At 50.9% G+C, this 23,669-nt stretch overlaps 9 protein-coding genes across 9 annotated transcripts; 3 read left to right on the top strand and 6 right to left on the bottom strand.

Annotated features, from left to right (window-relative positions):
* The first annotated feature begins 12 nt into the window (after positions 1-12).
* Positions 13-1,512, top strand: ATP25 (ATPase synthesis protein 25 mitochondrial). The gene has a single exon (XM_018271015.2). The coding sequence runs from the start codon at positions 81-83 to the stop codon at positions 1,269-1,271; it is 1,191 nt and encodes a 396-aa protein (XP_018134193.1). The 5' UTR covers positions 13-80; the 3' UTR covers positions 1,272-1,512.
* Positions 1,414-4,082, bottom strand: VE01_01495 (uncharacterized protein). The gene has a single exon (XM_018271016.2). The coding sequence runs from the start codon at positions 3,915-3,917 to the stop codon at positions 1,707-1,709; it is 2,211 nt and encodes a 736-aa protein (XP_018134192.1). The 5' UTR covers positions 3,918-4,082; the 3' UTR covers positions 1,414-1,706.
* A 9-nt stretch (positions 4,083-4,091) lies between these two features.
* VE01_01496 (uncharacterized protein) lies at positions 4,092-6,854 on the top strand. Its single transcript, XM_018271017.2, has 4 exons — positions 4,092-4,724; positions 4,780-5,149; positions 5,203-5,993; positions 6,045-6,854. Exons 1-4 carry the CDS (start codon positions 4,566-4,568, stop codon positions 6,078-6,080), a joined length of 1,356 nt encoding a protein of 451 aa, XP_018134195.1. The 5' UTR covers positions 4,092-4,565; the 3' UTR covers positions 6,081-6,854.
* A 664-nt stretch (positions 6,855-7,518) lies between these two features.
* VE01_01497 (uncharacterized protein) lies at positions 7,519-9,108 on the bottom strand. Its single transcript, XM_018271018.2, has 3 exons — positions 8,961-9,108; positions 8,697-8,877; positions 7,519-8,608 (listed from the first exon to the last, which is right to left on the bottom strand). Exons 1-3 carry the CDS (start codon positions 9,020-9,022, stop codon positions 7,604-7,606), a joined length of 1,248 nt encoding a protein of 415 aa, XP_018134194.1. The 5' UTR covers positions 9,023-9,108; the 3' UTR covers positions 7,519-7,603.
* Positions 9,109-9,323: 215 nt separating this feature from the next.
* Positions 9,324-12,608, bottom strand: VE01_01498 (uncharacterized protein). The gene is made up of 4 exons (XM_018271019.2): positions 11,572-12,608; positions 10,863-11,483; positions 10,279-10,810; positions 9,324-10,213 (listed from the first exon to the last, which is right to left on the bottom strand). Exons 1-4 carry the CDS (start codon positions 12,228-12,230, stop codon positions 9,482-9,484), a joined length of 2,544 nt encoding a protein of 847 aa, XP_018134197.1. The 5' UTR covers positions 12,231-12,608; the 3' UTR covers positions 9,324-9,481.
* Positions 12,609-12,689: 81 nt separating this feature from the next.
* Positions 12,690-15,854, bottom strand: VE01_01499 (uncharacterized protein). Its single transcript, XM_018271020.2, has 5 exons — positions 15,395-15,854; positions 14,985-15,169; positions 14,841-14,916; positions 14,423-14,787; positions 12,690-14,372 (listed from the first exon to the last, which is right to left on the bottom strand). The coding sequence occupies exons 1-5, from the start codon at positions 15,431-15,433 to the stop codon at positions 12,878-12,880; spliced, it is 2,160 nt and encodes a 719-aa protein (XP_018134196.2). The 5' UTR covers positions 15,434-15,854; the 3' UTR covers positions 12,690-12,877.
* VE01_01500 (uncharacterized protein) lies at positions 15,745-16,950 on the top strand. Its single transcript, XM_018271021.2, has 3 exons — positions 15,745-15,982; positions 16,045-16,400; positions 16,465-16,950. The coding sequence occupies exons 1-3, from the start codon at positions 15,845-15,847 to the stop codon at positions 16,535-16,537; spliced, it is 567 nt and encodes a 188-aa protein (XP_018134045.1). The 5' UTR covers positions 15,745-15,844; the 3' UTR covers positions 16,538-16,950.
* VE01_01501 (uncharacterized protein) lies at positions 16,745-17,974 on the bottom strand. Its single transcript, XM_018271022.2, has 2 exons — positions 17,846-17,974; positions 16,745-17,791 (listed from the first exon to the last, which is right to left on the bottom strand). The coding sequence occupies exons 1-2, from the start codon at positions 17,902-17,904 to the stop codon at positions 16,786-16,788; spliced, it is 1,065 nt and encodes a 354-aa protein (XP_018134044.1). The 5' UTR covers positions 17,905-17,974; the 3' UTR covers positions 16,745-16,785.
* Positions 17,975-18,379: 405 nt separating this feature from the next.
* On the bottom strand, positions 18,380-23,603 carry VE01_01502 (uncharacterized protein). The gene is made up of 4 exons (XM_018271023.2): positions 23,262-23,603; positions 22,633-23,059; positions 18,913-22,582; positions 18,380-18,859 (listed from the first exon to the last, which is right to left on the bottom strand). Exons 1-4 carry the CDS (start codon positions 23,363-23,365, stop codon positions 18,549-18,551), a joined length of 4,512 nt encoding a protein of 1,503 aa, XP_018134043.1. The 5' UTR covers positions 23,366-23,603; the 3' UTR covers positions 18,380-18,548.
* Positions 23,604-23,669: the final 66 nt, after the last annotated feature.

Below are 23,669 nucleotides of genomic sequence, written 5' to 3' on the forward strand. Positions count from 1 at the left end.
CTATGAAGATTCATCCTTTTCTCGATTCCATATACTGTTGCACTTTATACAACTCCCAATTCCAATATACAACGCTGGCCATGGTTCAAACTGTGAGCAGGGCCATAAGGGCAACGGCATGTAACAACTGTCGGACCTCGTTATTACGATCTTTCACGTCGATAGCTGGAGTTCAGTGGCACGCGAACACCGCCACTGCAACCCGGTTATGGAGGACGCCAGGCGCAACCCAGACTTCGATTCGATATTCCTCCAATACAAGCGGTAGCTCGTCACAATTTGATCATCAAACATTAGGGACGACTGGGGTGTCTTATGCCGCGAATTTGAAACATACCGAAGCTACAGAAAGCGCTGTGGCCGAAGAGTTGGCCGCAGAGGAGGCAATTGAACAAGAAGCGATTGAAACCAAGGCAACTCCAGAGGAAGAACCAGTACTCGAAGAAGATACCCAAGCCGAGTCACAGGCATCCTCAACACCATGGTATCTCCAAGTCGACACTCCCACGACCCATATCCCGACCCTATCTGAGCGCCAGAAAATCCCCGAACTCCCCTCCTCTCCACCCGCAATTTTGCAACCTCTCCTCGAACGCATCTCTGTTGACCTCGGCCTCGATGACCTCTCCCTACTCGATCTCCGCAAACTCGATCCCCCTCCTGCTCTCGGCGCTAACCTCATCATGGTTATTGGCACCGCCCGCAGCGAGAAGCACCTCCACGTTTCCGCCGACCGCCTCTGTCGCTGGCTACGCACAGAGTACAAGCTGCGCCCTGATGCAGATGGACTCCTAGGCCGCAACGAGTTGAAGCTGAGGCTAAAGAGGAAGGCGAAGAAGGCGAAGTTGACAGGCATGCCGCATGAGGACGATGCGGATGATGGTGTTAGGACGGGCTGGGTGTGCGTCAATGTCGGGACTGTGGAGAGTGCAAAGGATGCGGAGAGTGAGGTGACACAGCCGGATACTGGGTTTGTGGGCTTTGGGCGCCAGACCGATGGGACCAAAATTGTTGTGCAGATGCTCGTTGAGGAGAAGCGTGCGGAACTCGACCTCGAACGGTTGTGGAGTGGGATTGCTAGGAGACAGACTTCTGGCCTACTTGCGGAAGTAGATGCAGATGGGTTCGTAGACACCTCAGAAGGATCCGTGGATGAAATCCCGACGCAGGAGTCATCGCCAGTTGTCAAGGTTCACGACGCCTATGCAACCCCCTTTCCAACCACGGCGTCATTTTCGCCTGTCGCCGTCCAACCCAAAGGCGACAACTAAGCTTCGAAGGCTCCGTGGACAGAGTTCCTGTGATCACAAATTGGGTTCACTGCTAGTAGCTTGATATTGTTACAAGGGAGCTTTGGGGGTTACGGCACAGCTTTAATAGGTGTCACCATGGTGTGTAATGACGTGGCGACCTCGAACGCCTTTTGTATACGATGTAAATTATTGTATAATATGTAGCTATATCCAAGTGCTATTGTCATAGCCTTGCCTGTCTTATGAATGAATCCAATTCTACTGAAAAAACCTTATAGTCTGATGTATTTTTATTGGGAGATCTAACTCTTAAGGTGATAATTACCCCTTTTTACAACCCAAAACACCTAACCAGTGAACCCAGCCAGATTTCACCCATATCCAAGCCACAAATCGCCAAAACTCCTGAAACCCACCCTCCAAAGCGCCATTCCGGATGCAACATTTCGTACTCTATGCATCTACAAATGCATCATGAACCGCCTCACCCTCCTCGGGCGTCAATGCATTCTCAAGTAGTTCGTGCGCTTGCTGAGATGTGTCTTCACCTATTCCGTACTCTAGGACACCGTGCTCACCAGCAGTATAATTCAGTCGTGCCAGTGCAATAAGGTACTTTTGACTGCCTCCATGAACCACCGATAGCTTCTGCTGCATGTCGATTTCCGGGTGTCTCTTGAACAGGTAATAGAGAAGACGGATGGACTTGGTAATGATTTGAGAGAGGGTGACATGGAACGAGGGATATGAGTACAGTGCGTCCATTGAGCCCGACAAAGCTTTGACGATGCGACCTATCGCATGGGGGTGAGCTGCGAGCGCGGCAGAACCAATGGTTGAATATGAGAATGAGATGAGTGTCGTTAGAATCTGTGAGCGCAGTTTCGCCAGCGTCTTTGCGTCGCACTTTGGTTTGCCTTCTGACGCGACAGGGTTGTTTCCAAGGAGATAACCGACGCGGTCGAGAATATACTTCATCTGGTCGGGCTGCGAGTCAGGTTCAACGGAGATAGGGCCAATCGAGTCTTTTAGCACGCTCATGGCGAGGAGCTGCAGCATCATGTCGAAGTCCTCTACGGGCTGGTGTTGGCTCAATGTCATGAGGACAAAGTCGAGACGCATCTGACGCCAAAACCGAGTAGTATATTCCTTGTTGCATATACAGCCAAGGGCGGCCAGGTGTATGGTTACAAGACAGGCGTGTAGGTCAATATCAGCTTCGTATTTGGAGTATGATTCCTGTCTAAAACGGGGAAGAGCAATGAGGACTGCTGTTTCTTGAGCGGTGGGTAGTAGGGCGTCGAGGATGAACGGAGCAATGGCCACCGTGCGGAGCTCTAGAGCGAAGGAAAGGAGATCGAGAAGGAGAAAGATAGGCTTGTAATATTTTTCGGTCAAGCAGCGAGACCACAGAGAAATAATGAGCTCGCAAAGCTCTATGGGAAAGTCCGTACTGGGCGGATTGGTGCTTAAAGTTGGAAGCTTGCCCAAAATCAATGACGTCAAAGACTCGTCAGGGGCGGACGGAAATGCAAACTTTGTAAGCTCTTCAATGGTCTTCAGATGGTTTCGGTCAATCTTGTGATCCAAGACAGTTTTGAGGAAGTCGAGACTATCGTCGGGTTTACCAAGCTTTTCTGAAAGAGCATCGCCGGGTATCAAACTATCAGCCTGCCCGTCCCGGTTTATAGCTGTCTCTCCTGGCGCAACATCTAGCGGTGGAGCAGGGCTTTCCTGCCCCCTTCTTTTCCTTTTGGCGCCAGGTTTCCTAGGCGAACTCTGATTCGATTTCCTGTCGTTGAATTTCGAAGGAGATCTTATCTCATCATCATCGAAGCCGTCTCTGAAAGCAGATGTCTTGTCTTTCTTTGGTGTTGTAACTTCTATCCCCAGAGTTACTTTCTCCTTCTGTCTTATCAGACTTCGAACCTTTTCTGACTCTTCGAAGAGATCTCTCTTTGCAAATTCTAGTTCGGTGGCTCTGGTCTTTTCCGCTTCTTTTGCTGCTTCGATGGCCTTTTGGTTCTTGGTTGAGTTTTCGGCGTTTAATTTTCGAAGGGCAGTCAATTCTCGCTCGTGCTCTTTGACTTGTCGTTCTTGCTTGCTTCGCACAATACTTATTTCGCCTGTCTTGGCTAGTAGGTCTTGCCTTAGCTGGTCTTTTTCTTGCTCCAACTCTTCAAGTTTCTTGCGCAGAGTTTCAACGTCCCCATCCACATTCTGGTATGACTGGTTGCTGCGACCATAGTCTGGTTGAGTGCTTTGCCCAGCTGTGACACTTCTAGAAGTAGGGAGAGGGTTTTTGTAAAGAGGTTTATTTTGAGGCTGTATCTTGCTTCTATCTGAGAGAGGTTGTGCTGTTTCGCTCCTACTGGGCCGTTGTGCTTGGAACTGGCGAGCTTGTTGAATAGCAACAGACGACTGGAATTGAGTTAACCGGTTCGTCGGATCAACCTGCGCCCCATCAAACACTACGGCATCATCGAGGTCCTCATCATCGAGGTCGTCCCCATAGTCAGACGACTGGGCCAGCGTCAGAGCCTGGGTGGCTTGATATTGTGTATAGCGGATTGCATTGTTCTCGATTTCATCTAACGCGTCCGGTGCTAACCCATCTAGCCCATCATCGGAGAAGAAGTCATCTCCGTCGGCTGAGTCCGCCATGCCATTGAGAAATCATTAGGAGCACTTGAAGGGAAATTGAGAGTCGCGATTGTTGCTCAAGGCGGGACGTAAATACGTGAATTGTGCCAGATGTCACCGCTTACAGATTCGGATGCCCGACAGTCCGAGTCTCCACAGTTCAAAAAGCTTGGAACTGGTATACATATGGGCAAATAACAACGAAAGCAATGGTCTAATATAGTAAAAAGGCATTATTTCTACTGTTATCAAATATTCCAAATATCTGGATTTATGGTGCTTGCATTTCTAACGATCAAGATATATCCCAAAACAGCCTACACGTGCTAGATTTACCGCCTGTCTAGATTACGTATGGAGCTTGTGCGGCAAAGCTAAGAAAACTAACTGCGTCAGCGGCCGCCTTACAATTTAACAACCAACGCTACGAAAAGGGCATCGGAACAGACGTCAAAGGGGCATCTTCAAGCCACAGTTCAGTTTTCGCCATAACCCCTTGCGATCCACGGCCTTTTATTTCTAGACCAGTAACTTTCAAATCGCCCCCTTGAAAGTTGACCTCTCCTTGAATTCTTCGATCACCACATTGTTGAACCCTGAATCGCAAAACACGACAACGGATCAAAAGACCCCGAACTCTTGCGCCGGCACGCGCGGAAATCCTCAAAAATGGGCAAAACGCGCCGTAATGTCAAATTTAACCATAGGAATGGAAGCGCAACGGGACTTGATGGAGGACGGCGAAGCAGCTTCTCGGACATAAGTGAGGGTTCCTCGGAGCATACACTGGAGCAGAAGACGGGAGCTGGAGGCGATGTTTCCAACGAGGTGAGGCCTTCTACCACAGATAAAACTCTCTGTGTGTGCTAATGTATGTGTCTAGCTTCAACAGACGAAGGCGCAAGAGTACGAGAAAAAGAAGCAGACCTTCATTACCAGAACGATATGGACGCTTGTCATGGTTGCGTTCTTCTTCTTAGCTTTGGGCATGGGACATCTTTACATCATCGCCATTGTCACAGCAATCCAAATCGTATCATTCAAGGAGGTTATTGCCATCGCCAATGTGCCCAGTCGGGCGCGGAGGTTACGGTTCACAAAGTCCCTGAATTGGTACTGGTTAGCGACCACGATGTACTTCCTTTACGGCGAGAGCGTCATATATTATTTCAAGCATATTGTACTGGTGGATAAGGTTCTTCAGCCATTCGCGACTCACCACAGGTTTATCAGCTTTACTCTTTATGTTATTGGTGAGTAGTTTCCTCATAACCACTGTGATGCTGTGCTGACCGGTTCTCTATAGGATTCGTCTTCTTCGTCGCATCCCTTCAAGCCGGCCACTACCGATTCCAGTTCACCCAGTTCGCATGGACACACATGGCACTCTATCTTATCGTTGTCCAGACGCATTTTATTATGAACAACATCTTCGAAGGAATGGTCTGGTTCTTTTTGCCAGTGTCCCTGGTCATTTGCAACGACATCTTCGCATACCTTTGTGGTATCACTTTCGGACGTACCCAGCTCATTAAGCTGTCCCCGAAGAAGACAGTGGAGGGATTTGTTGGTGCTTGGGTCCTCACGGTCATCTTCGGTGTCTTCCTCACAAATGTGCTCATGAGATACGACTACTTCATTTGCCCTGTGAACGACCTTGGGGCAAACATCTGGACTGGACTCCACTGCAAGGTTAACCCAGTATTCTTAACTCAAGAGTACCCGCTGCCAATCTGGTTTCCATTTGCTTCATCGGTCCGCATCGCACCCATGCAATTCCACATTCTGGTCTTTGCGACTTTTGCTTCCCTGATTGCGCCGTTTGGTGGCTTCTTCGCATCTGGGCTGAAGAGGACCTTCAAGATCAAGGACTTCGGAGATTCTATTCCAGGGCACGGTGGTATCACCGACCGTATGGACTGCCAGTTCATTATGGGATTCTTCGCCTACATGTATTACCACAGCTTCATTGCTCTTAACAACGTCACCTTGGGAGATGTTATTGAGACCGCCATCCAATTGACAGCGGAGGAGCAGATGGAACTGGTCAAGGGGATCAGCAAGCATCTTTATAACCAGGGCGTGATTTCTGATACGGTATGTTCGTGCAAATATTTATCCAGGAGTGGGTTGCTAATATATGACTAGGTATTGAGCTGCTTCAACGGCGTCACTCGTAGATGAAAGCCCAAACTCACCACTCTTATGACTTACGGCAAAATACACATAGCATCCAAGCTCATTGTTTCTTTTTTTTTTCAACAAAATATGTATAATAAAGGAAAGGGCTAATTATGCCGCTATTCATCCCCTTTCAAAACATCGAGGTCTGGGAACTTGGCACTTGGCAAGCAGGCTTTCAAAAGGGCGGAATACGACTTCCCAGCGACGAGGAATATTCGAGGGGACGGACATAGGGTGATGGGATATGGGAGAGAGCTGGCCTAAAGGTTGGGTAATGTCAAATACGCCGAGGGAGGCCAAGATATGTGCGTGGCCGGACTTGGTTCCCCTGCCGTTGAATGGTTTTCAAGGGATGAGCGGGAGATCTCTGAGCGTGGGGTCTCGTGGTATACTAGTAATACCAAAGCGCAATTGTAAAGATGCCGGCTGTTTGTTACGTGTATTCCCTGTCCCTCGAGCCTGATGCATGCTTCCAGAACGAAACCAAAGTAGCCCTTTGTCCCAATCGCAGAAACCTGTGTACTTGTTTGTAAATGGACTGGGAGGCAACGCACTGAAAGATGTATCTATGAAACTGGGATATAAGTGCCATATCTGCAAGTGGGAGAACTAGTTTCGGGTGCTGACGCAGAGCAGACGACAGCAAGAGAGGGGTACATGGCATCAGAGACGGAATCTAAAGCGAGTAAGGTGGATAGAAGTGTGGCAAGTGCCCATGAGAGTAAGAATGAACGAGTCAAGGTATCGCTTTTACCATCCTCTTTTAGATGTCCCATGCGGAAAGACAAGCTCTGAATTGTCTCTTTCCAAATGTCAAAATATTCCTGTGTGATATAATAGAAGAAATATATGCGTCATATTCACCACCAGTAACTGGCTCGAAGCTATAAATAACCCCCTTATTTCCAGTCCTTCTATTTCCTGAATCGATCAACACTCTTGCATACTCATCCAGGCATGGTTCTGGTGGGCGCCCAAATAAACCCCCTGAATATATCCTCGAATACACCAGGCCATCAAAAAATTAGCTGCCGTTGGACTACCAGATTCAACAGTGACAGAGGTACTACGGTGGCACAGGTGCTACGGTGACAGAGATACTACGGTGACAGGAACATAATGGCAGCATTAAAGTTGTCTGTTGGTGTCTTGTTCTCGCTGTCGCCCGCCATTGGGTGTAACAGAGTCGTATTTAAGTAGGTCAGCTACAGCTGACATCTCTAGTAGGTCTCCGCAGATAATTCGCCGAATGACTCTTGACGGGATTTCAAAGGGGGCTTATAGGCAGTTGTGCCGTGAGGGGGAAGCCTCGGTTCAATATCCTTGCTTGGGAAACAGGCTGGAGCGCTCCCGTTCGAGCAGTGCAACTTATTGTGTTTATTTCTAGTACGACTAGAGGTGGTCTTGAAGTGGTAAAACAAAGTAATGGTATTGTTTGCATCGTACATTCCAAAGCTGCTATGAGTATATAAATATCCCCCCATTCATTTTACATTTTTCATAACCTCAGCATCTAGACCCCTTTACTGCTCGTTAACAAACAGACCAGCCATTCCCTGTCCAGTTCCAATACACATGCTAGTCAACAGAATCTTCTTGTTCTGCCTCCTGCACTCGCTCAGTCCTGTGACAATCTGTCTCGCTCCAGTGCATCCCAGCGGGTGACCGAGGGCAATAGCACCACCACGGGGGTTCATCTTCTCATGCGGCAGGTTAAGCACCTCCTTGCAGTACTCTGCCATCGACGCGAACGCCTCGTTGACCTCGATGACATCGATGTCGTCGATGGAAAGCTTGTGCTGCTTCAACAGCTTGGGGATGGCAACAGATGGGCCAATACCCATGATGCGGGGTGCGAGTCCAGCAACGGTGGCGCCGACGAACTTAGCCACGATGGGCTGGCCGAGCCTGATGGCGGTCGAGCGCTTCATGAGAATGACAGCGGCGGCACCATCAGTCACCTGCGAGGAGTTGCCACCAGTCGACTTGTCACCAAACTGGGGGAACGCCGGGCGAATCTTAGACAGAGACTCAAAGGTGGTGCCGTAGCGGATACCCTCATCCTTTGACACAATGATCTTCTTCTCCTCTCCGGTCTTTGGGTCCTTGATGGTGGTCTCGATAGGGATGATCTCGTCGTCGAACCATCCAGCCTTTTGTGCCCTCTCGGCACGCTGGTAAGACTCCGCAGCATACCTGTCCTGTCTCTCACGAGTGATGTTGAAGTCCTTGCCGACATTCTCCGAGGTCTGGCCCATGGGCTGCATGCAGTCGGCGGCGTCCTGCGAGCCGGAGATGATATCAGCGTGGAAGGGCTTCATGGGGCCGTCGGTGACCTCAGACATGGACTCTGCGCCAATGGCAACACCGATCTCGATGGAGCCCTCGGCGATGGCATTGGCGATGTCCTGGGTGGCCTTGAGACCGGAGGAGCAGAAGCGATTTAGAGAGTATGCACCGGAAGTGTTGGGGATTCCGGCAGCGAGGGAAGCAGCACGGACGATATAAGCGGCCTTGCCATTGTTGACCTGGTGGATGTTAGATACAGAGTTTCACATGAGCCAGCACCGCTGGCTGACGAGCTTTCACAGGCTACAGTTGGGGAAGTGAACGTACGTTTCCGAGGCAGATATCCTCAATCAAGCTTGGGTCGAGTTTGCTTTGAGCGATAACCTTCTTCAACAGCGAGTACACCAGGAAGTCCAAGTTGGTGTCCTTGAAGCTTCCCTTGCCAGCCTTTCCAAGCGCTGTGCGAGCGGCGAGTGTGATCACAATATCATCAGCATTCTTAGATGTGCTGTTGTGCAATAATCAGCATCATGCCGTTGTTTCCGGGGAAGGCGGGGAATGTTCAGTAATCAAGTTGGGGTTTAAACTTACATCGTAGAGAGGCCAGAGCCTGGGGTGATGTGCTTGAGGATGTTGGTGAGGCGTTCAGTCATCTTGACGGATAATGATAATGCTTTAAAAATTACAGAGACTTTTGTGGTTTAAAGAGGGAATGAAGTTGGGGAATCTGGGGTTGGGGGGGGATTATATTATGTTTTTGGCCGAGCCGCCTTGGTGTTTTTGACCTCGGCATCTTCTGTGACCGGCCTTTTCCGCCACTAGTCGGCCTAAATTTGGAGAATCAGGCGGATGACGTAAGCATGCCGCGGTCTCGCCTCCACACTCCTCCGCAATGCGGGGTACACCTTGGAGGATACACCAAATCAATAAATGCTTTGAATTTATTGAATTTAACGCCATTTGTATCTACAACTACCTTCTATTCCTCATTTACTTGCCGTTTGTCTAATATAATGGTATCAACGCTATTCAACATGGAGAACATTACTCAAACCCAAAACTAGAATCAAACCCCAAACTCAAAACTCCAATCGACCCCACCAGCCAAGCAACTAACCAGAGCCCTCGATTCTCGACTCATGCTCGTCACCCGACGAGGAGCCTTCGACGGTCTCCGTCAGTCTCAGGGCGTCTCCGACATCATTGACATAGTGAGTTTCACCGCCTATCATCTCGACGATACGACTCCTCACCAGTAATTCCCACACCTCTCCCTCCGTAGGTCCTCTTGAAAACCACACTCGCACGCCTCGCTGCCTGTAGCCTTCCACTATCTCCACTAGAACCTGTGCTCCACTCCCATCCAAGCCCGTCACGCCGTGGATGTCGAAGATAATGTTCTTGTTATGGTACTCCTGGCGAACGCGTGGGAGGGCAGGATGTGCAGCTGTAGTCCCATAGAATTCCAGTCGCCTAAGGCGATTCTTCAAATCGCCAGTATTGGCAAACGTAAGAGGCTCTGGGATCTTTACAATCAGGCACCCTTCGATAAATTCCAAATCATCTGGGTGGGATTCTGCATTTTCAAAGTGGTTGGTGTGCGGTCGTCTGCCCAGAATCTGAATGCGAGGGCGGGTCGAGTGGCGGATTACGGACAAGAGCGAGAGACCAACTCCAATTGCAATACCGAAGGTAAGGGAGTAGAAGATTGTCGACAAGAAAATGATGGCCATGAGAGCAAGCTCCGGAAGCGCTCGGATACGCCAGAAGAATCTTATGTCGCTAGGGGCTTCTTCTATAAGACTCCAGGCGACGACAGTAATCATAGAAGACAAGACCGCTCTCTGCTTTTTGTTAGTACAATACTATTTTGCATGCTAGAATAATGGTAAGTTCGGGGAGAACTTACAGGTAGATAGTAGAAGTATGGCAAAAGAAACAGAATGCAGATAATAGTGATGAGGCTTAGAAAGATGCTGCTCATCGGAGTCTTCCCCCCAGTTGACGCATTGACTTTACTTCGCCCGTAGCCTCCAAAGCCTGGCAGGGACATGAAGCAGCCGCTAACCAGGTTTGCAAATCCCAACGCGATAAGCTCGCGGTTCGCGCTCAATTGGATGCCTTGAATTCCATCGCCTTTCTTACTCTCTCCACCGCCGAGTGCCTTCGCCGCCACTGTAGATTCAAAGAACCCGAGAAGAGCGATCACAAAGGTCGTCCCAAAAGAATCACGAATGTGTTTCATATTCGAGGTCCGGAAAGGCCAGCGGAATGGGAAAGAGTTCCCGCCAGCTGCAGACTTAATGTCGCCAAGAACTTTGAGGCCGCGTTGGTCCCAGCCAAATTGATAACAGAGGACGGCAGAGAGAACCACGACAAGGAAGCGGTCCGGGATATATGCGACATTAGGGTACCGAGGTTGAAGTCGTCTCTTGATTTCCCTATAATAGTATCAGCAATTGGACGTTTACTTGTTAGTACGTCTAAACATACCTGCATATCATGATGATAAGAAAGCTCCCACCCGCAACAGCACATGTTAGCTTATGTGCGTCGTTAAAATGCGAAAACAGGAATCCCAGCTTCTCGACACTGCTTCCATGCGTCACTCCAGCTTCCTTCGCAATCCTCCCAAGGCCCATCTCCTCAACCAATTGGTCAATCAAGATAATGAAGCCAACTGATGAGATGAAGCCGCGCATGAAAGGGCGACTAAGCACATTCTCCAAAAAGCCCAGTCTAGTCATGCCAGCGATAAAAATTATTGCACCAGCCAGACCCGTCACCAAGCCAGCCACCTGCGCCTGCGCCACGCCATCTTCATGCCCGACGTCCGTGGTAGAGCTCACAATGGAGCCAACGAGGAGCGAACCAGCGGCCTCGGGCCCTACTACCATTTGCGGGCAGCTGCCGAGGAATGCGTATATCAGAGGGGTGAAGACGAAGGAGTAGAGGCCATTGATCGGGGGCACATGGGCCAAGTTAGCGGCTAACGAGAGTGCCATCGGGATGTAAAACGATGCCACAGTGATTGCAGCGATAAGATCTCCGCGCACGTACGCCCACTTATATTGCTGTATCCAAGCAAAAAATGGGACATAATATGTCACGTACCTATGGAGGGTATGTTAGCAAAATCGCCATATAATTACTCGCGACCCTCTACTATGAAAGTGACCAGGAAGTGAGGGGGAAGACATACATAGTTTTGTTCAGTGTTAACCCATGCTCTTCTGCTAGCCTTGCAGTTGTATTCCTCTTTGCATTATTCGACGGTGCAATTCCCGCTGCAACACTACGAAAGAAGCCTCTGTCTCTAGCGGAGTCTGTTGTCTCTTGGCTTTTAATGCTTGCTGGTCTGCTTATCATATTAGGGCTAAAAGTCCCATGGTCGCAAGGCCCTTCATGTGCCCGTTCTGATGAAATCTCTAGTGGTCTCTGTAGCAATGGTGTGGACTCTCGTGAAACATCTCGAGCCAGCTTTGGAGGGCGACCGAGCCAGTTTCTCGGCTCTCTGGAGTGCGACGGGCTAGATTGGCTTTGAACTTCTGGGGAACTGGAGGCGGTATCTTTGTCTTTTGTCTGCGGGCCGGTCTGTCCAGCGGTAGGGGTGGTGGTACTAGGAGGGGATTGGTCGTTGCTGTTGTTATCGCTGTTGCCGTCAACACCGCCAATGCCATCGCCCGGCTTACTCACTCCCTGGTCTGGCGACGAAGAGAGCGTATGCGCTTCACGCAGTTGGCTTGGACGCGCTGGCGCATGAAGATTTGGGGTTTGGGTTCTAATTGAGGGCGAAGGAGACTGATCAGGTCGTGGAGTTGCCGGATCTGGGCTGCTGGGCCCTGGTGGTGTAGGTGCCATGTTCGAAGAGTATTAGCTGAACGACATGTGCTGTGTGACGGTAACGCAGTGATAAGATGCAACAACTCGAGCCATGAAGCAAGTAACGGTAGCTAGCAAAACGCAGATGTGTGAAGAGAGTTGTAGAATATGTCAGCACGAAATAATATCTCGTAGGTACGTAGCCAGTAGCCAAACGTTAGGACGGATACAAGGCAAGCGGGGTCTAGGTCACCCCCAAGGTTGGCGCGGTGTTTTATTTGCGGAGCCAAGTCCCTGGATTATGTCATGGCATTGTTTTCACATCCAGCTGCCAACGCTTGGCTCCATACGTGATTCCGATAAATATTTATACAGTAATGCCAACTAGAAAGATCACGATGTTGTGGTCAATACTAGGTCCTCGCATACTTTGGCAGAAAAACAAATTAAATAAGCCATTTTTAAGTAAGTCTTGGTCGAAATCTAGGGACGTGGCGACTAGTGGCGAATATTCTTTACAACCAAATATAGATACACAATACATATATACATAAATATAGATAATTTTTGATTTTTAGTTTGAACCCCAAAATAAAACAAAAGCTAGTATGCTTGCTGCTGTTCATGCAAACAAAATATGAATGCGCTATAACTAAAACCGTCCCATGATATATACACCGCCGGGCTTACAACGACAACAAATCCCCATTAGCCCCTTGTCCACTAACAGGCGCATACATCTGTTGCGGCTGGTTCTGGTTCACCACATAGCCCATATTGTGGGTCCCTTGTGTTGGGCTGCCGCCGAACCCCTCGTCGCCATCATTGACGTTCATAGCAGCCATCTGGCGGTTCCCAACCCCCGCAAAGAACTCATCTGCGGCACTAACTGCAGCAGCAAGGTTGTTGTTATTCGCGGCATTCCCGTTCATGATATTGCGTACAGCGGCATCGGCGGGTCGAACCTCCATCCCTAGACTTGAAAGAGTCTTTTGAGAATCCGGTCCGAAGCCGTTTGTGTATCCTGGCAGCGTGTTCTTTTGGAGGGCTGGGCTTTCTGCCAGGCGACGAGGCCTTGCGGTTCGGAATACCTGCTGAACAGGCTTCAGGTATACTGTAGCTAGTGTGCCTACCACGAGACACATTTCCTCTAACGTCTGTGGGTCTAGTTTCTCACTTTCGGCCGTGATGGGTGGTTTCTCGCCCATAACAATTTCTTTTGCAGCTGCCATATCCGAGGACAGGAGGCGCCAGTACATATAACCTCTATCTCTTAGATCTGGGTTATCAGTGTCCTCGGTCGCCCACTTAAGCACCTTCGGCACGAGATCTTGGCCCTTTGTAGGGCGCTGGATGAACAGCTTCACTGTCGCAGTGAGGAGGGCAAGTTGAACTTCAACTGGCTCGTCCGCGAAGGTGTCTAGGAAGTCTTCCAGAAGAGTATCCGAATTTTCGATTCGTGCCGCGTACTGGCCAATAATCCAAATCATAGCAGCCTTTGCTTCGGGCTCGTCCAAAGAGTCCAAGTTCTCGCAGAGTGTGGATATTATGGATTCGTATTGATCCGGATATTTACGGAAGATGTTGCGAATGACCACAGTGGCCTCCTGAACGATATATGTGACTTTAGTCGCGACAAGCTCGAGAAGGGTGTTTATGCATTGCTTTGCGGCGGGTTCGATCTTGATAGCCAATTTTCCGATAGCTCGCACTGATTTCCGTACAAAGTGAACGTCGATCTCAGTCGCATATTCTCGAAGTTCCGTCAAAACCTCTCTGATGTTCTTTTCGTTTGCAAGCATGAAGATTAATTCCAATTTCGTAACTTTGACATAGATAGGGTCGTTATATTTGCAGAAGAAGACTCGGATGTCATTTCTGAGAACTTCCGGCCGCCGTTGCAAAATAAGGAGTGCATTTCGTAGAGCTAGATATTGGATCTCTGGACCCTTGGCCAGAAGAGTCACCAGAGGGGGCGAAAGCTTGCGGCACAGAGCCGTTATTTGTTTGTCGTCCTTAATATAGTTCATAAGGTACAGAATTACCCTTATGCAAGTGAGCACAACGGCAGAGTTCGAATGCGACAGCCTAGGGGCGATCCTCTCCGCAAGGAGCAAAGCCTCAGAGCTCTCCTGAGGCACATACGACATTAATGCCTCCAGAATATATGTCTGGCCCCATCTGTTGTCATTGTTAGCTTTGTGAGGCGAAAGGGTAGCGGGGTAACATACTCTGAGCAATCCGGGAGGATTTGGACCATCTTTGATGCATTACCATAGTCTATGGTAAGCTTAATCGCATCACTTCGCTCCCATATGTCCATGAGACTGGCTAACGCACTCGCAACTACGGTGGGGTTGTCGTCTCTAAGCATAGAGTTCAGCCTCTCGATGAGATCTGATCTCTCAACCAAGTCTTTGTCATGATCGTATAGCTTAGCCACGCAAAACGCAGCTGTCTTTCGCACATATGGGTCCGAGTCTTTCAACAAATGTTTGACGTGCGGAACTGTTCCTTCCACAAACTCCCTGACATGTATATACGACATTGTTCGAAGTGCCAGCGCTCTGACTAGAGGGTTCGAATCTTTCATATCCTGTGTCAAGTCAGTAAATCGGGGCGGAATATCTCTCCAAGAATCTAACTTACACCCTCGAGCGTCGGAAGGGCCTTGACTGCAGTCTCCGGCTTCATTCTGGCATAGTTGACGAGGAACAAGAAGCACCTATATCTCTGTTAGCATCGTCACAACCCTGCGAAGCCCCGGCATGTGTATCTCCCAGTTGCACATACATCTTCTTTATCTCCAAGCTCTGTATATCCATACACGCAACCACATCTGGGAAGAGGGCCACCATATCATTATTGCTCATCGTCATATTTGCCACGATCTTTTTCAGCGCGATCTTCTTCGCCGAGTGATTCTTGTCCTTCTTTCCCCCAAAGTTGAGCTCCTGTCGCAGCTCCGCCACCTTGCCCTGTCGAGTTTTGGGTAAGTTATATGTATGCAAGTAAAGCGCAGGGGCAAACATCGCCATGGTTGAGACTGATCAGAGATTCTCTGGACAGTGTGTGGTTCGTGGCGCATCGTGCGGCGAAGTGTCCCAAGGCATTTGATGACAATATCGAATCCGAGAGCGATGCGCTCGAGAAATATCAAACGAGGAATGGAATGGAACATGAATGGAATAATAAAGACGTACTCTAGCAAAGAGCTTGGCATCTCCCCCGCCTGAACTCATCTTGCCTTGGTCTTCTGGTCAGTGACCAAAGTGTGTCTGTTACCCCTCCACAAGCAACCAACGGGGAGCGTTGGCGCGCAACCGGCAACTCGCAGCAAGTCACTCGCTCGCTCGCCTCGTTAGTACAGGTCGTGAGGCGCAATTATCTAGTCATCGCTCCAATCCGCGCATTCAAAGCCGTGTATCGAAAATAAATATAGAGATCGTGTTGTAGGAGTGTGGATAGGGGATATTGTCCGTTGTCGTTATGGCCGGTGCTGACTACGTCTAATAATCCAATCCGCAAGCGCGCGACGATACGGCCTGAGCTCATTCCTACCTTAGCGGGACCTCGACAGGCGCGCGGCCCACCGACGACATACGTACAGTCCAGCCCAGAACACTTCACATTAAGGCCATCAACCAGCCAACATGTCTCAACCCATGGCCCCGCCTCCACCTCCCCCGCAATGGGTTATCGACCTCAATAGCCCTCCTATCTCGAAGCCAAAGTCCTCAGCTATCCCGGATCCACCGGGATTTACAGGGGCTCCTACCAGCGGATCAAAAGTCAGCCTCGTCCACCCCAGAGCTCAATTGCCATTTCAAGAATCAAATCTAATGTGTACTAGAAGCAACAACTTGCGGCAGGCAAGAATGCGCGCAAACCACCTACGACAGAAGAAACAGACACGCTTAAGCTGAAGAAGGCATGGGAGGTCGCGTTGGCACCAGTGAAGCAGATCCCCATGACTGGCTTCATGATGTATATGTCGGGCAATGGGCTTCAAATATTCTCGATTATGATGGTTGTGATGGCATTTAAGAACCCCTTGATGGGACTACTGGCGACAAATTCGGCGTTCCAACGGTTCGAAAGCGAGGGAACAGCGCAGAAGTTGATGTTGGTGAAGGCGGCATATGTGGCAATGCAGATAGCATCGTTTGGCTTGGGAATCTGGAAAGTAAACCAGATGGGGTTGTTACCGTACGTATTATGCTCCATGGGGATACGAAGCACTGTGGACTACATGAACTGACGTGGCTTATAGGACGACGAGATCAGATTGGCTGGCATGGGAGAGCGCGAGGGAACCATTGGAATACGCCATACCAGCGTTTTAATAGGTGTATTATATTATGTCAAACTTAAATTACCCGTTCGTTCGAAGTGATCCACCGCTATAGTATGGCTCTATCCGTCGAGATAATACACCGAACTCATTCCGAAGCATCATTTATCTGATGGACCTTCCATGATGAAATGTGTACAACAAACAAACTGGCGCAAGGATTGTAAAACCACAGTGGCCCCATGACTGATCATAAATACGTTGATTCATTTCATTTAGTTGGCATAATTACTATTACCTTTACAACTTGCTTCCGGTATCCTTCTTAATCCTGATTATCAACTTGCCAAACTGCTTTCCTTGCTTCATCTCCTGGAACAGCTCTTCCACGCCCTTCAAGTTATCCAACCCATCCACCACCCTCGACACGACAGGCACAATCTTCTTCTCGTTGACGAATCTCACCATCTCCCTGAACTCCACTCTTGAACCCATAGTCGATCCCTTGAGGTCGATATTCTTCAACACAGCCGACATGGGGAAATCGATCTTCGGCCCCAGCGTCATACCATAAGACACAACCACACCCCCCTGCTTCACCAACCTAACACTCCTCTTCATGATATCTCCTCCCGCCCCATCAATAATCGCATCAATCCACTTCCTCTCCTCCGGCAACATGGCCAATAACTCCTTATCCCACGCCGCGCCCTTATAGCTCACTCCCCCCTTCGCGCCCAACGCCACCGCCTTCTTAATCTTCCCTTCATCCCCACTCGTAACCCAGACATTACACCCCTTCGCCACAGCAAACTGCAGCGCATTAAGCGCCACACCGCCACCGATGCCAGTAACCAGGATATTCCTCCCCTCAATCGCCTCTCCCGACTTCGTCACCAGCGCCCTCCACGCAGTCAACCCAGTGAGCGGCAGTGCCGCAGCCTGCGCATCATTGAGATGCTCCGGTGCGAGTTCCACCTCTGTCTCGGGTAAAACCACGACCTCCTGCGCTGTGCCAACCTCGTTCAATGTCGTTCCCCCCAGGATCCCAATGAAAGTCTCCGGGCCGCTGACCTGGGATTCCCAGCCATGGGCGGGAGTGAGAATAACCCGCTTTCCATTGAGTTTGGAGGAGCCGGAGGTGACTACTCCGCAGCCGTCGGCGAGGAGGGGGGTCGTGAAGGAGATGGCGGGGTAGAGCGATTGGCGGATGAAGAGGTCGCGGTGGTTGAGGGCGGCGGTCAAGATCGATACTTGGATTTCTCCCTGTGCTGGAGTGCGCTTCTCTACATTGGCTAATTTAAGTCTGGAGAAGGCGCGTTAGTTGTGGTTGGGGGGGGTTGTGTTGGGTGGTTCTCACGGGTGGTAGACAACGCCTGGTTTCCCCTCCGCCTTGGTGATGCTGAGTGCGAGAGGCATTGTGAGTTACTATATTGTTTCGATATATGTATATTATTAGAGCAAAATTATACAATCTGCTGGCTCAATGGGTTACTAGGTCTATTATATTATATTTCGCGGATTAGTGAGCGAGCCCCCGCATTACACTACCGAGGTCAATGACGGCATTGGGGGGATGGTAGCCGTAAATCACCACAGGGCACAGTATTATACCGGGCCGCGAGTATGGAGTAAAGGAAGGCACCCATTACTGTACGTATTCTACCGACTTTATACCGAACTCCAACGGAGGTTTATTTTAATTGATATTTGCAATTAATGGATCACATGTGAATATGCCTGGCATACATCTTCAGGCACGGTGGCATAGAGGATGAAGATTATTAGAAATTAGGTTGGTTGATAAGGCGCATTCACTCATTGCAAATGGTGTGCAGTTCTAACATGATCACCGGGATGCCATCTGAACGGATATGACAGTAAATCTCAACAGTCGTAGTGTACAATAATTCATTATTACTCATAATACAGATACAGCTACTCTAACAGACGAAACAACCCGCTCCATCCCTGTGATGACGCTTCTTAACTAGTACTCGATATGCAGTAGGCCATGGTATTGATACATTTGCATCACAGTCAAATAATAACACACAGAACGATCACTTACGACCCTTCTTCTTGTTGGGCACAACCTTGAACCCAGACGCGACTGGTTCCTCCACCTTGGCTGGCCCCTTCTTGGCTACCTCGCTCCACCCACCGGCAGACGCACTTCCCGACCCTGCGGTAGAGAAGCCCGTCGACCCGGCACCGGCGCTCTCAACAATGCCCTTCTCGGCCTGCTTCTTGCGGCGGAGGAACTCGTCTGCGAAGCGGCGACCATCCATAAGTTGGGAGTTGGCGTAGACGCTATCAGCGATGACACCTGGCTCGCCTGGGAACTCGCAGAGCATTTGAACAAAGTTGTCAACTGTGAAGAAGTTAGTATTATATATTGGGAAAAGGATTATGCATTGATCTTACCATTGATATCAGTGTTGAGCCCCTTGGCAAGCGCCGCATTGGCCCACTTGGTGAACTCCTGTTGGGCAGTGGATACTCCACCTTGGCTTGAAAGCGCTGCGGAGCTAGTGTTGGCTCGGTTCTCAATGACAGCTGGTCTAGCCACCTTGGCAAGTGTTGGTCCGGCAGTAGAACTGGCCGGGCGCATCACAGGAGATGGAGCAGCGACGACGGGACCTCCAGGCATCTTGACTTTTCCACCAGCGCCAACCGTAGACCAAGCAGAGTTCATTGCTGGCTGTCCAGCAGTGGGCTTGCTTGCAAGCTCTGCATAGCGCTTTCCGCCGGAAGGTAAGGCTGGGGCGGCCGCAACGGCAGCTGCGGCAAGCTTCTGCTTTCTAAGTTCCTCCTCTCTTTGGATATCGGCAAGGGTCTTCTTGCTGGCAGTGGCTGCAGGCACTGGGTTCTGCACCTTGGTAGTGGTAGCCTTAGACCAAGTGGAAGTGGCAGTAACGGCAGGGCCGACTGGCGAGGCACTGCTGGCCCAGGTAGAGGTGGTTGGTAGCCCGTGAGCAACGGCGGTTGGCTGAGCACGAAGCTCCTGCTCCAGGAGAGCACGGCGAGCTGCAGCGGCAGATTCCTCTAGCTTGGCGGCCTTCTTAGCTTCAGCCTCTTGGATTTCCTTCAACGAAGGGCCTTTTGGAGCATCAACTGGCTCCTTAGCCCACGGGGCGATAGATGGCGGAGCAGCTGAAGTATCAGGTGTCTCAGATCTAGACCTAGTTCCCGCGTGGAGAGTCTCGGGAAGGTTGGATCGGCCGCGCTGAGCAGCGGGGGCAGGGAGAGGAGTCGTTGACTGCGGTGGTGGCGGGAATGGCATTGGCAGGCCACTGGAAACCTTCGCCCATGGAGACTCTGGCTGAGGAGTCTGCTTTGCTGAAGCAGCCTTTTGAATCTGCTCAGTAAGCGACAAAACCTCCTCCTGGTCCTTACGCTCTACCAAAACTTCGGTCTCAGTGGTAACGGTTTCCGTGCGGGACTGTTGACGGTTCTGGGGTGGGCGGATTGGCTCAGTGGTCGCAGGCGCAGGCGCATGCTCGGCCTGCTCCATATCATGTTGGGCTCGGAGCTGCTCAAACTCTTGGAGGCGTGCCCGGAATCCTTGGGGATCATTTTCGGAATGCGCCTGATGCTGAGATGCGGCCGCCTGTGCTTGAGATTGCTGCGAGAATATAGCAGGCAATTGAGTGCGGGATGCTTGCGTGGCGCCAGTTGGGGCACCAAAAGTCTGCTGGCGGTCCTGTAGGCTTAGTCTCGCAACCTCATCTTCGCGAAAAAAGTCAGGTGGTAGGTTTGAACCAGTAGTAGGTGCTGGGCGAGCACTGGCGTCAAAGAAGCTGGAGCCGCTAGTTGGAATCTGCTGCTGTGGCATGATAGGGCCAATCGGAGAGGTAATGCTGCCAAAGCTGGGCTGGCTCTGCAAGCTATGGGCGCTGGAATGGTGGTGCAGAGCCGATGGGAGGCCTCCTGGCATCTGCATCTGCTTCATGTTGACCTGCTGCTGTGCAAGGAACTCCCTTTGGCGCGCCATGAGGTATTGTTCCTCTTGCTTGCGGCGCTCGAGGTTGTTCTGCTGCTCCGCTGTCAAAGTTGTACCGAAGCTTGGGAAAGCCCCGGCAAACGGAGGCTGGACAGCTCCGGGTTGAGGACCGGGCGCACCAGTCGTAGCAGTGGGCGCAAATGGAGCTCCAGACTGAGCAGTAACAGGACCGTAAGGGATACCAATCTGGGGTACCAGGAATGGCTCACGAGAGTTCCCAATTCTTCTAATAAGTTGACCAAGAGGTTCAAACTCAACGTCTTCAAGTTTCTTGACAGACAAATCCGGCGTGAAGAACGATGCTTTGTACCAGTCGTGCATTTCCAATCCAGACCAAGGGCCTTGCGTCTGTCCTTGAGGGTCAAGATAGACCCAGCGCATGCGATCGGGCATCACCATAGTGCGCTGCTGAGTCTGTGGAAGGTTGCCAGGGGTCGGTGTCTGCTCTGCCGAGGTCTGACCTTGCTGATAAGCTTGACCTGGAGTCTGCGAAGTTGATGGCGGTTGGGAACCAGAAGCGGTTTGGGGCTGAGCTCCTTCAGTAGGAGGGTGCTGGCCTTGACGGAAATCAGATGCCTGGAACAGATCATCAAATACTCCTCTTCCGGATCTCAAGGGACTGTCGGTCTCTCTTGGAGGGCCAAATGCATTTCTGCCAATGGCCCCGAAGTTGCTCATTTGACGCTGATCCTCCCCTTGGTGATCAGCCTCAGTGGTGTGCATCTGCGCCTGCATCGCCGCCGGGAAAAGCGACCCAAGCTTGCTACCGCGACCAATCGTGTTTGACCCAGAAAGACCGCCCGATACAGGCCCCAGGTTCCCCAAACCACCCAAGCTGGGAGATTGCATGTCGCCCATGGGCCCGAAAATTGAGTTGCCAAACGCGCCTTGGAATGACCGCTCCCGGTCAGGGGTGCCAATAGGATTGGCGCTTGTTGGCCAACCTCCAAGTCCACCCAAACCACCAGCGCCAAGAGACGGGAATCCCTTGCTGCCTGTGGCGCTGGAAGTCTGGCTGCGGTCACTTCCATCGAAAGGCGCGTTGGGGAAGCCTCTAGCAAGCCCCCCAAATGGATTGGAAGCCTGTTCCCCAACCCCACCTAAGCCATGAGGACGAGCTTGGTGCATGGGGTTGCTTCCAATACTGGCCTCGTCCTCTTCGCGCTGGGCCCGCTCATCCGGTGGGCTGGCGTAAGGGTTGGTTTCCGTCGGGCTTTCCAACCCACGATGCCCTCCAAGGCGTTCATGGGGAGTGTGGATTCCATGGCCATGCATCCCATCCCGGAACCCTGGGGCATCCGACATCCCAAGGTCGCCTGAAGCCTGGCGACTAGGAGTATCAAGTCCAGGGGCCCGACGGTTTTGGCTTAACGGAGGGCTGATATCCTGGCCTCCCAGAGCCGCACTTCCCGGTCTGATCGATTCATCATCAAATGGATCGGTATCAGTACGAGCTCTTGCCCTCCACGACTTAGCGGCATCAGATCGAAGGCTCTCGCCTTTAGACGATAGCTCCTCGGAGCTTTCCTTCGGCATCAGGTGGGCAAGTCTACTCTCGCCTCTCCCAAACGCCGGGCGCTTCTCGCCAGGAGTCGCTGGAGGGTTCGAACCGGACGGAAGCGCAAAGCTTCCAAAGCTTCCCATAGTAGACATATTGGCACCGGAAGTTGGAGCTCCCCACGGGGAAGCAGGCCCATTGCCAAGGCCGCTTCCAGCAGTGTTGCTGCGGGACACTCCACCAAACGGAAGAGACGTCTGGCCGTGCTTCACTCCGTCATCACGATCGTCTGCCTGGAACGAATCTTTATCACCCGCCTTCCGGTTGAAAAATGGCGATGGTTCGTCTCGGTTAAATCTGCTCATGGTTGCGGGTGACGTGAGCGAGATGTAGCCAACAGATTCGCCGGTCTCCCTACGTCGAGTTCCGGGTCGACCAGGCGTAGGGGGTGTAACTCCGAAAGGCCCAGCTGCTCCTCCCTGACCGTGAGAGACGGATGTTTTCCGTCCGTTCGTAGCTCCCCCAGGTGTCCCTTGCTCCTTGGTATTCTGCGAAAGTGGCTTAAGTGGCGAGTTGACGTCGTTGGTGAAAATCTAGAAAATCGTCAGATGGAGGTCTACACACATCCATCGCCGGTACTTACAGATCTTTCCACGTCCGACATATCTTGAAGGCCAATAGGTTGCACCTCGCCACTTTGATCCCAACAGATTTCGGGTCCGTGATTATGGTCCCTAGTATCGTTCGACTTCCCCCAACCTCTTGCACCCGAGCTATTCTGCTGTTCGGGATTCCAGTTATTCACAAATAATCTCGCGACGTCGTCGTTAGAACTAACCGAAGACTGGTGCGCTTTGTAGATATCAAGAATCGCGTCTTTCGAATATCGCGTGTCAACTGGCGCTTCGCTTCCTGGGTTGTTGGTATATTGAGTGAAGAATGAATCCGACGCTGATGATGTGGTTGATTGCTCGACTTGCGGCACAGCTTGTCCGGGGACAGCGTTAGGGTTCGTAGAGGATCGACGGAGCGTCAAAGTGCCGTTTGAGGATCGAGCTTCCTTCCTGGCCCTAATACAAAAGTCAGTTACACCCTGCAAGGGTCTTCACCAACGCGGCGCATAGATGGGGAGTGTATTAATGAGCAGTGCCAGTATCGCATGTGATATATAGCCAGTAGAGTAGTGCAATAGTTGCGCTCCAAATGCTAATAACAATCTCCCGCATCCATCGAGATCGCTCGCGTGAGGGGCAAAGATCGCGTATAACGTACCAGTCGCCGCCTCCTCGCGGTTCGTTTCTGCCACTTGGTCGTGTGTCGCGGGATGATTGACCTGCCGCAGCAGATGCGAAGCTCGAGGGCAAATGTGAAGGCATTGCTGGTTGTTTGGGATATGGTACGAGAGCTATTGCTGAAGTACCAAAGGTGGTGACGGTATCGTCTTTAAGATGTAAAAGTGTAGGATATGCGCTGTTAAAAACACAAAAACAAGGAGGCCTTTCGTAGTAGGAAGATTGAGATTGGGAGTCTCTGAAGACGGTGGAGAAATTGTTGTTGGGGATCGATTAAGTTGTTTGATTGTCAATGCTGTGCTGCTGTGCTCCAAGTATATGCTGATGTTCAAAATGAAGGCGAAGAAAGTGTGTATTGGTGGTAGAAAAGAAGCGCTAAATGGGCTTA

This window comes from Pseudogymnoascus verrucosus (assembly GCF_001662655.1).
Source record: "Pseudogymnoascus verrucosus strain UAMH 10579 unplaced genomic scaffold scaffold_4, whole genome shotgun sequence".
Classification (NCBI taxonomy): Eukaryota; Fungi; Ascomycota; class Leotiomycetes; order Thelebolales; family Thelebolaceae; genus Pseudogymnoascus; species Pseudogymnoascus verrucosus.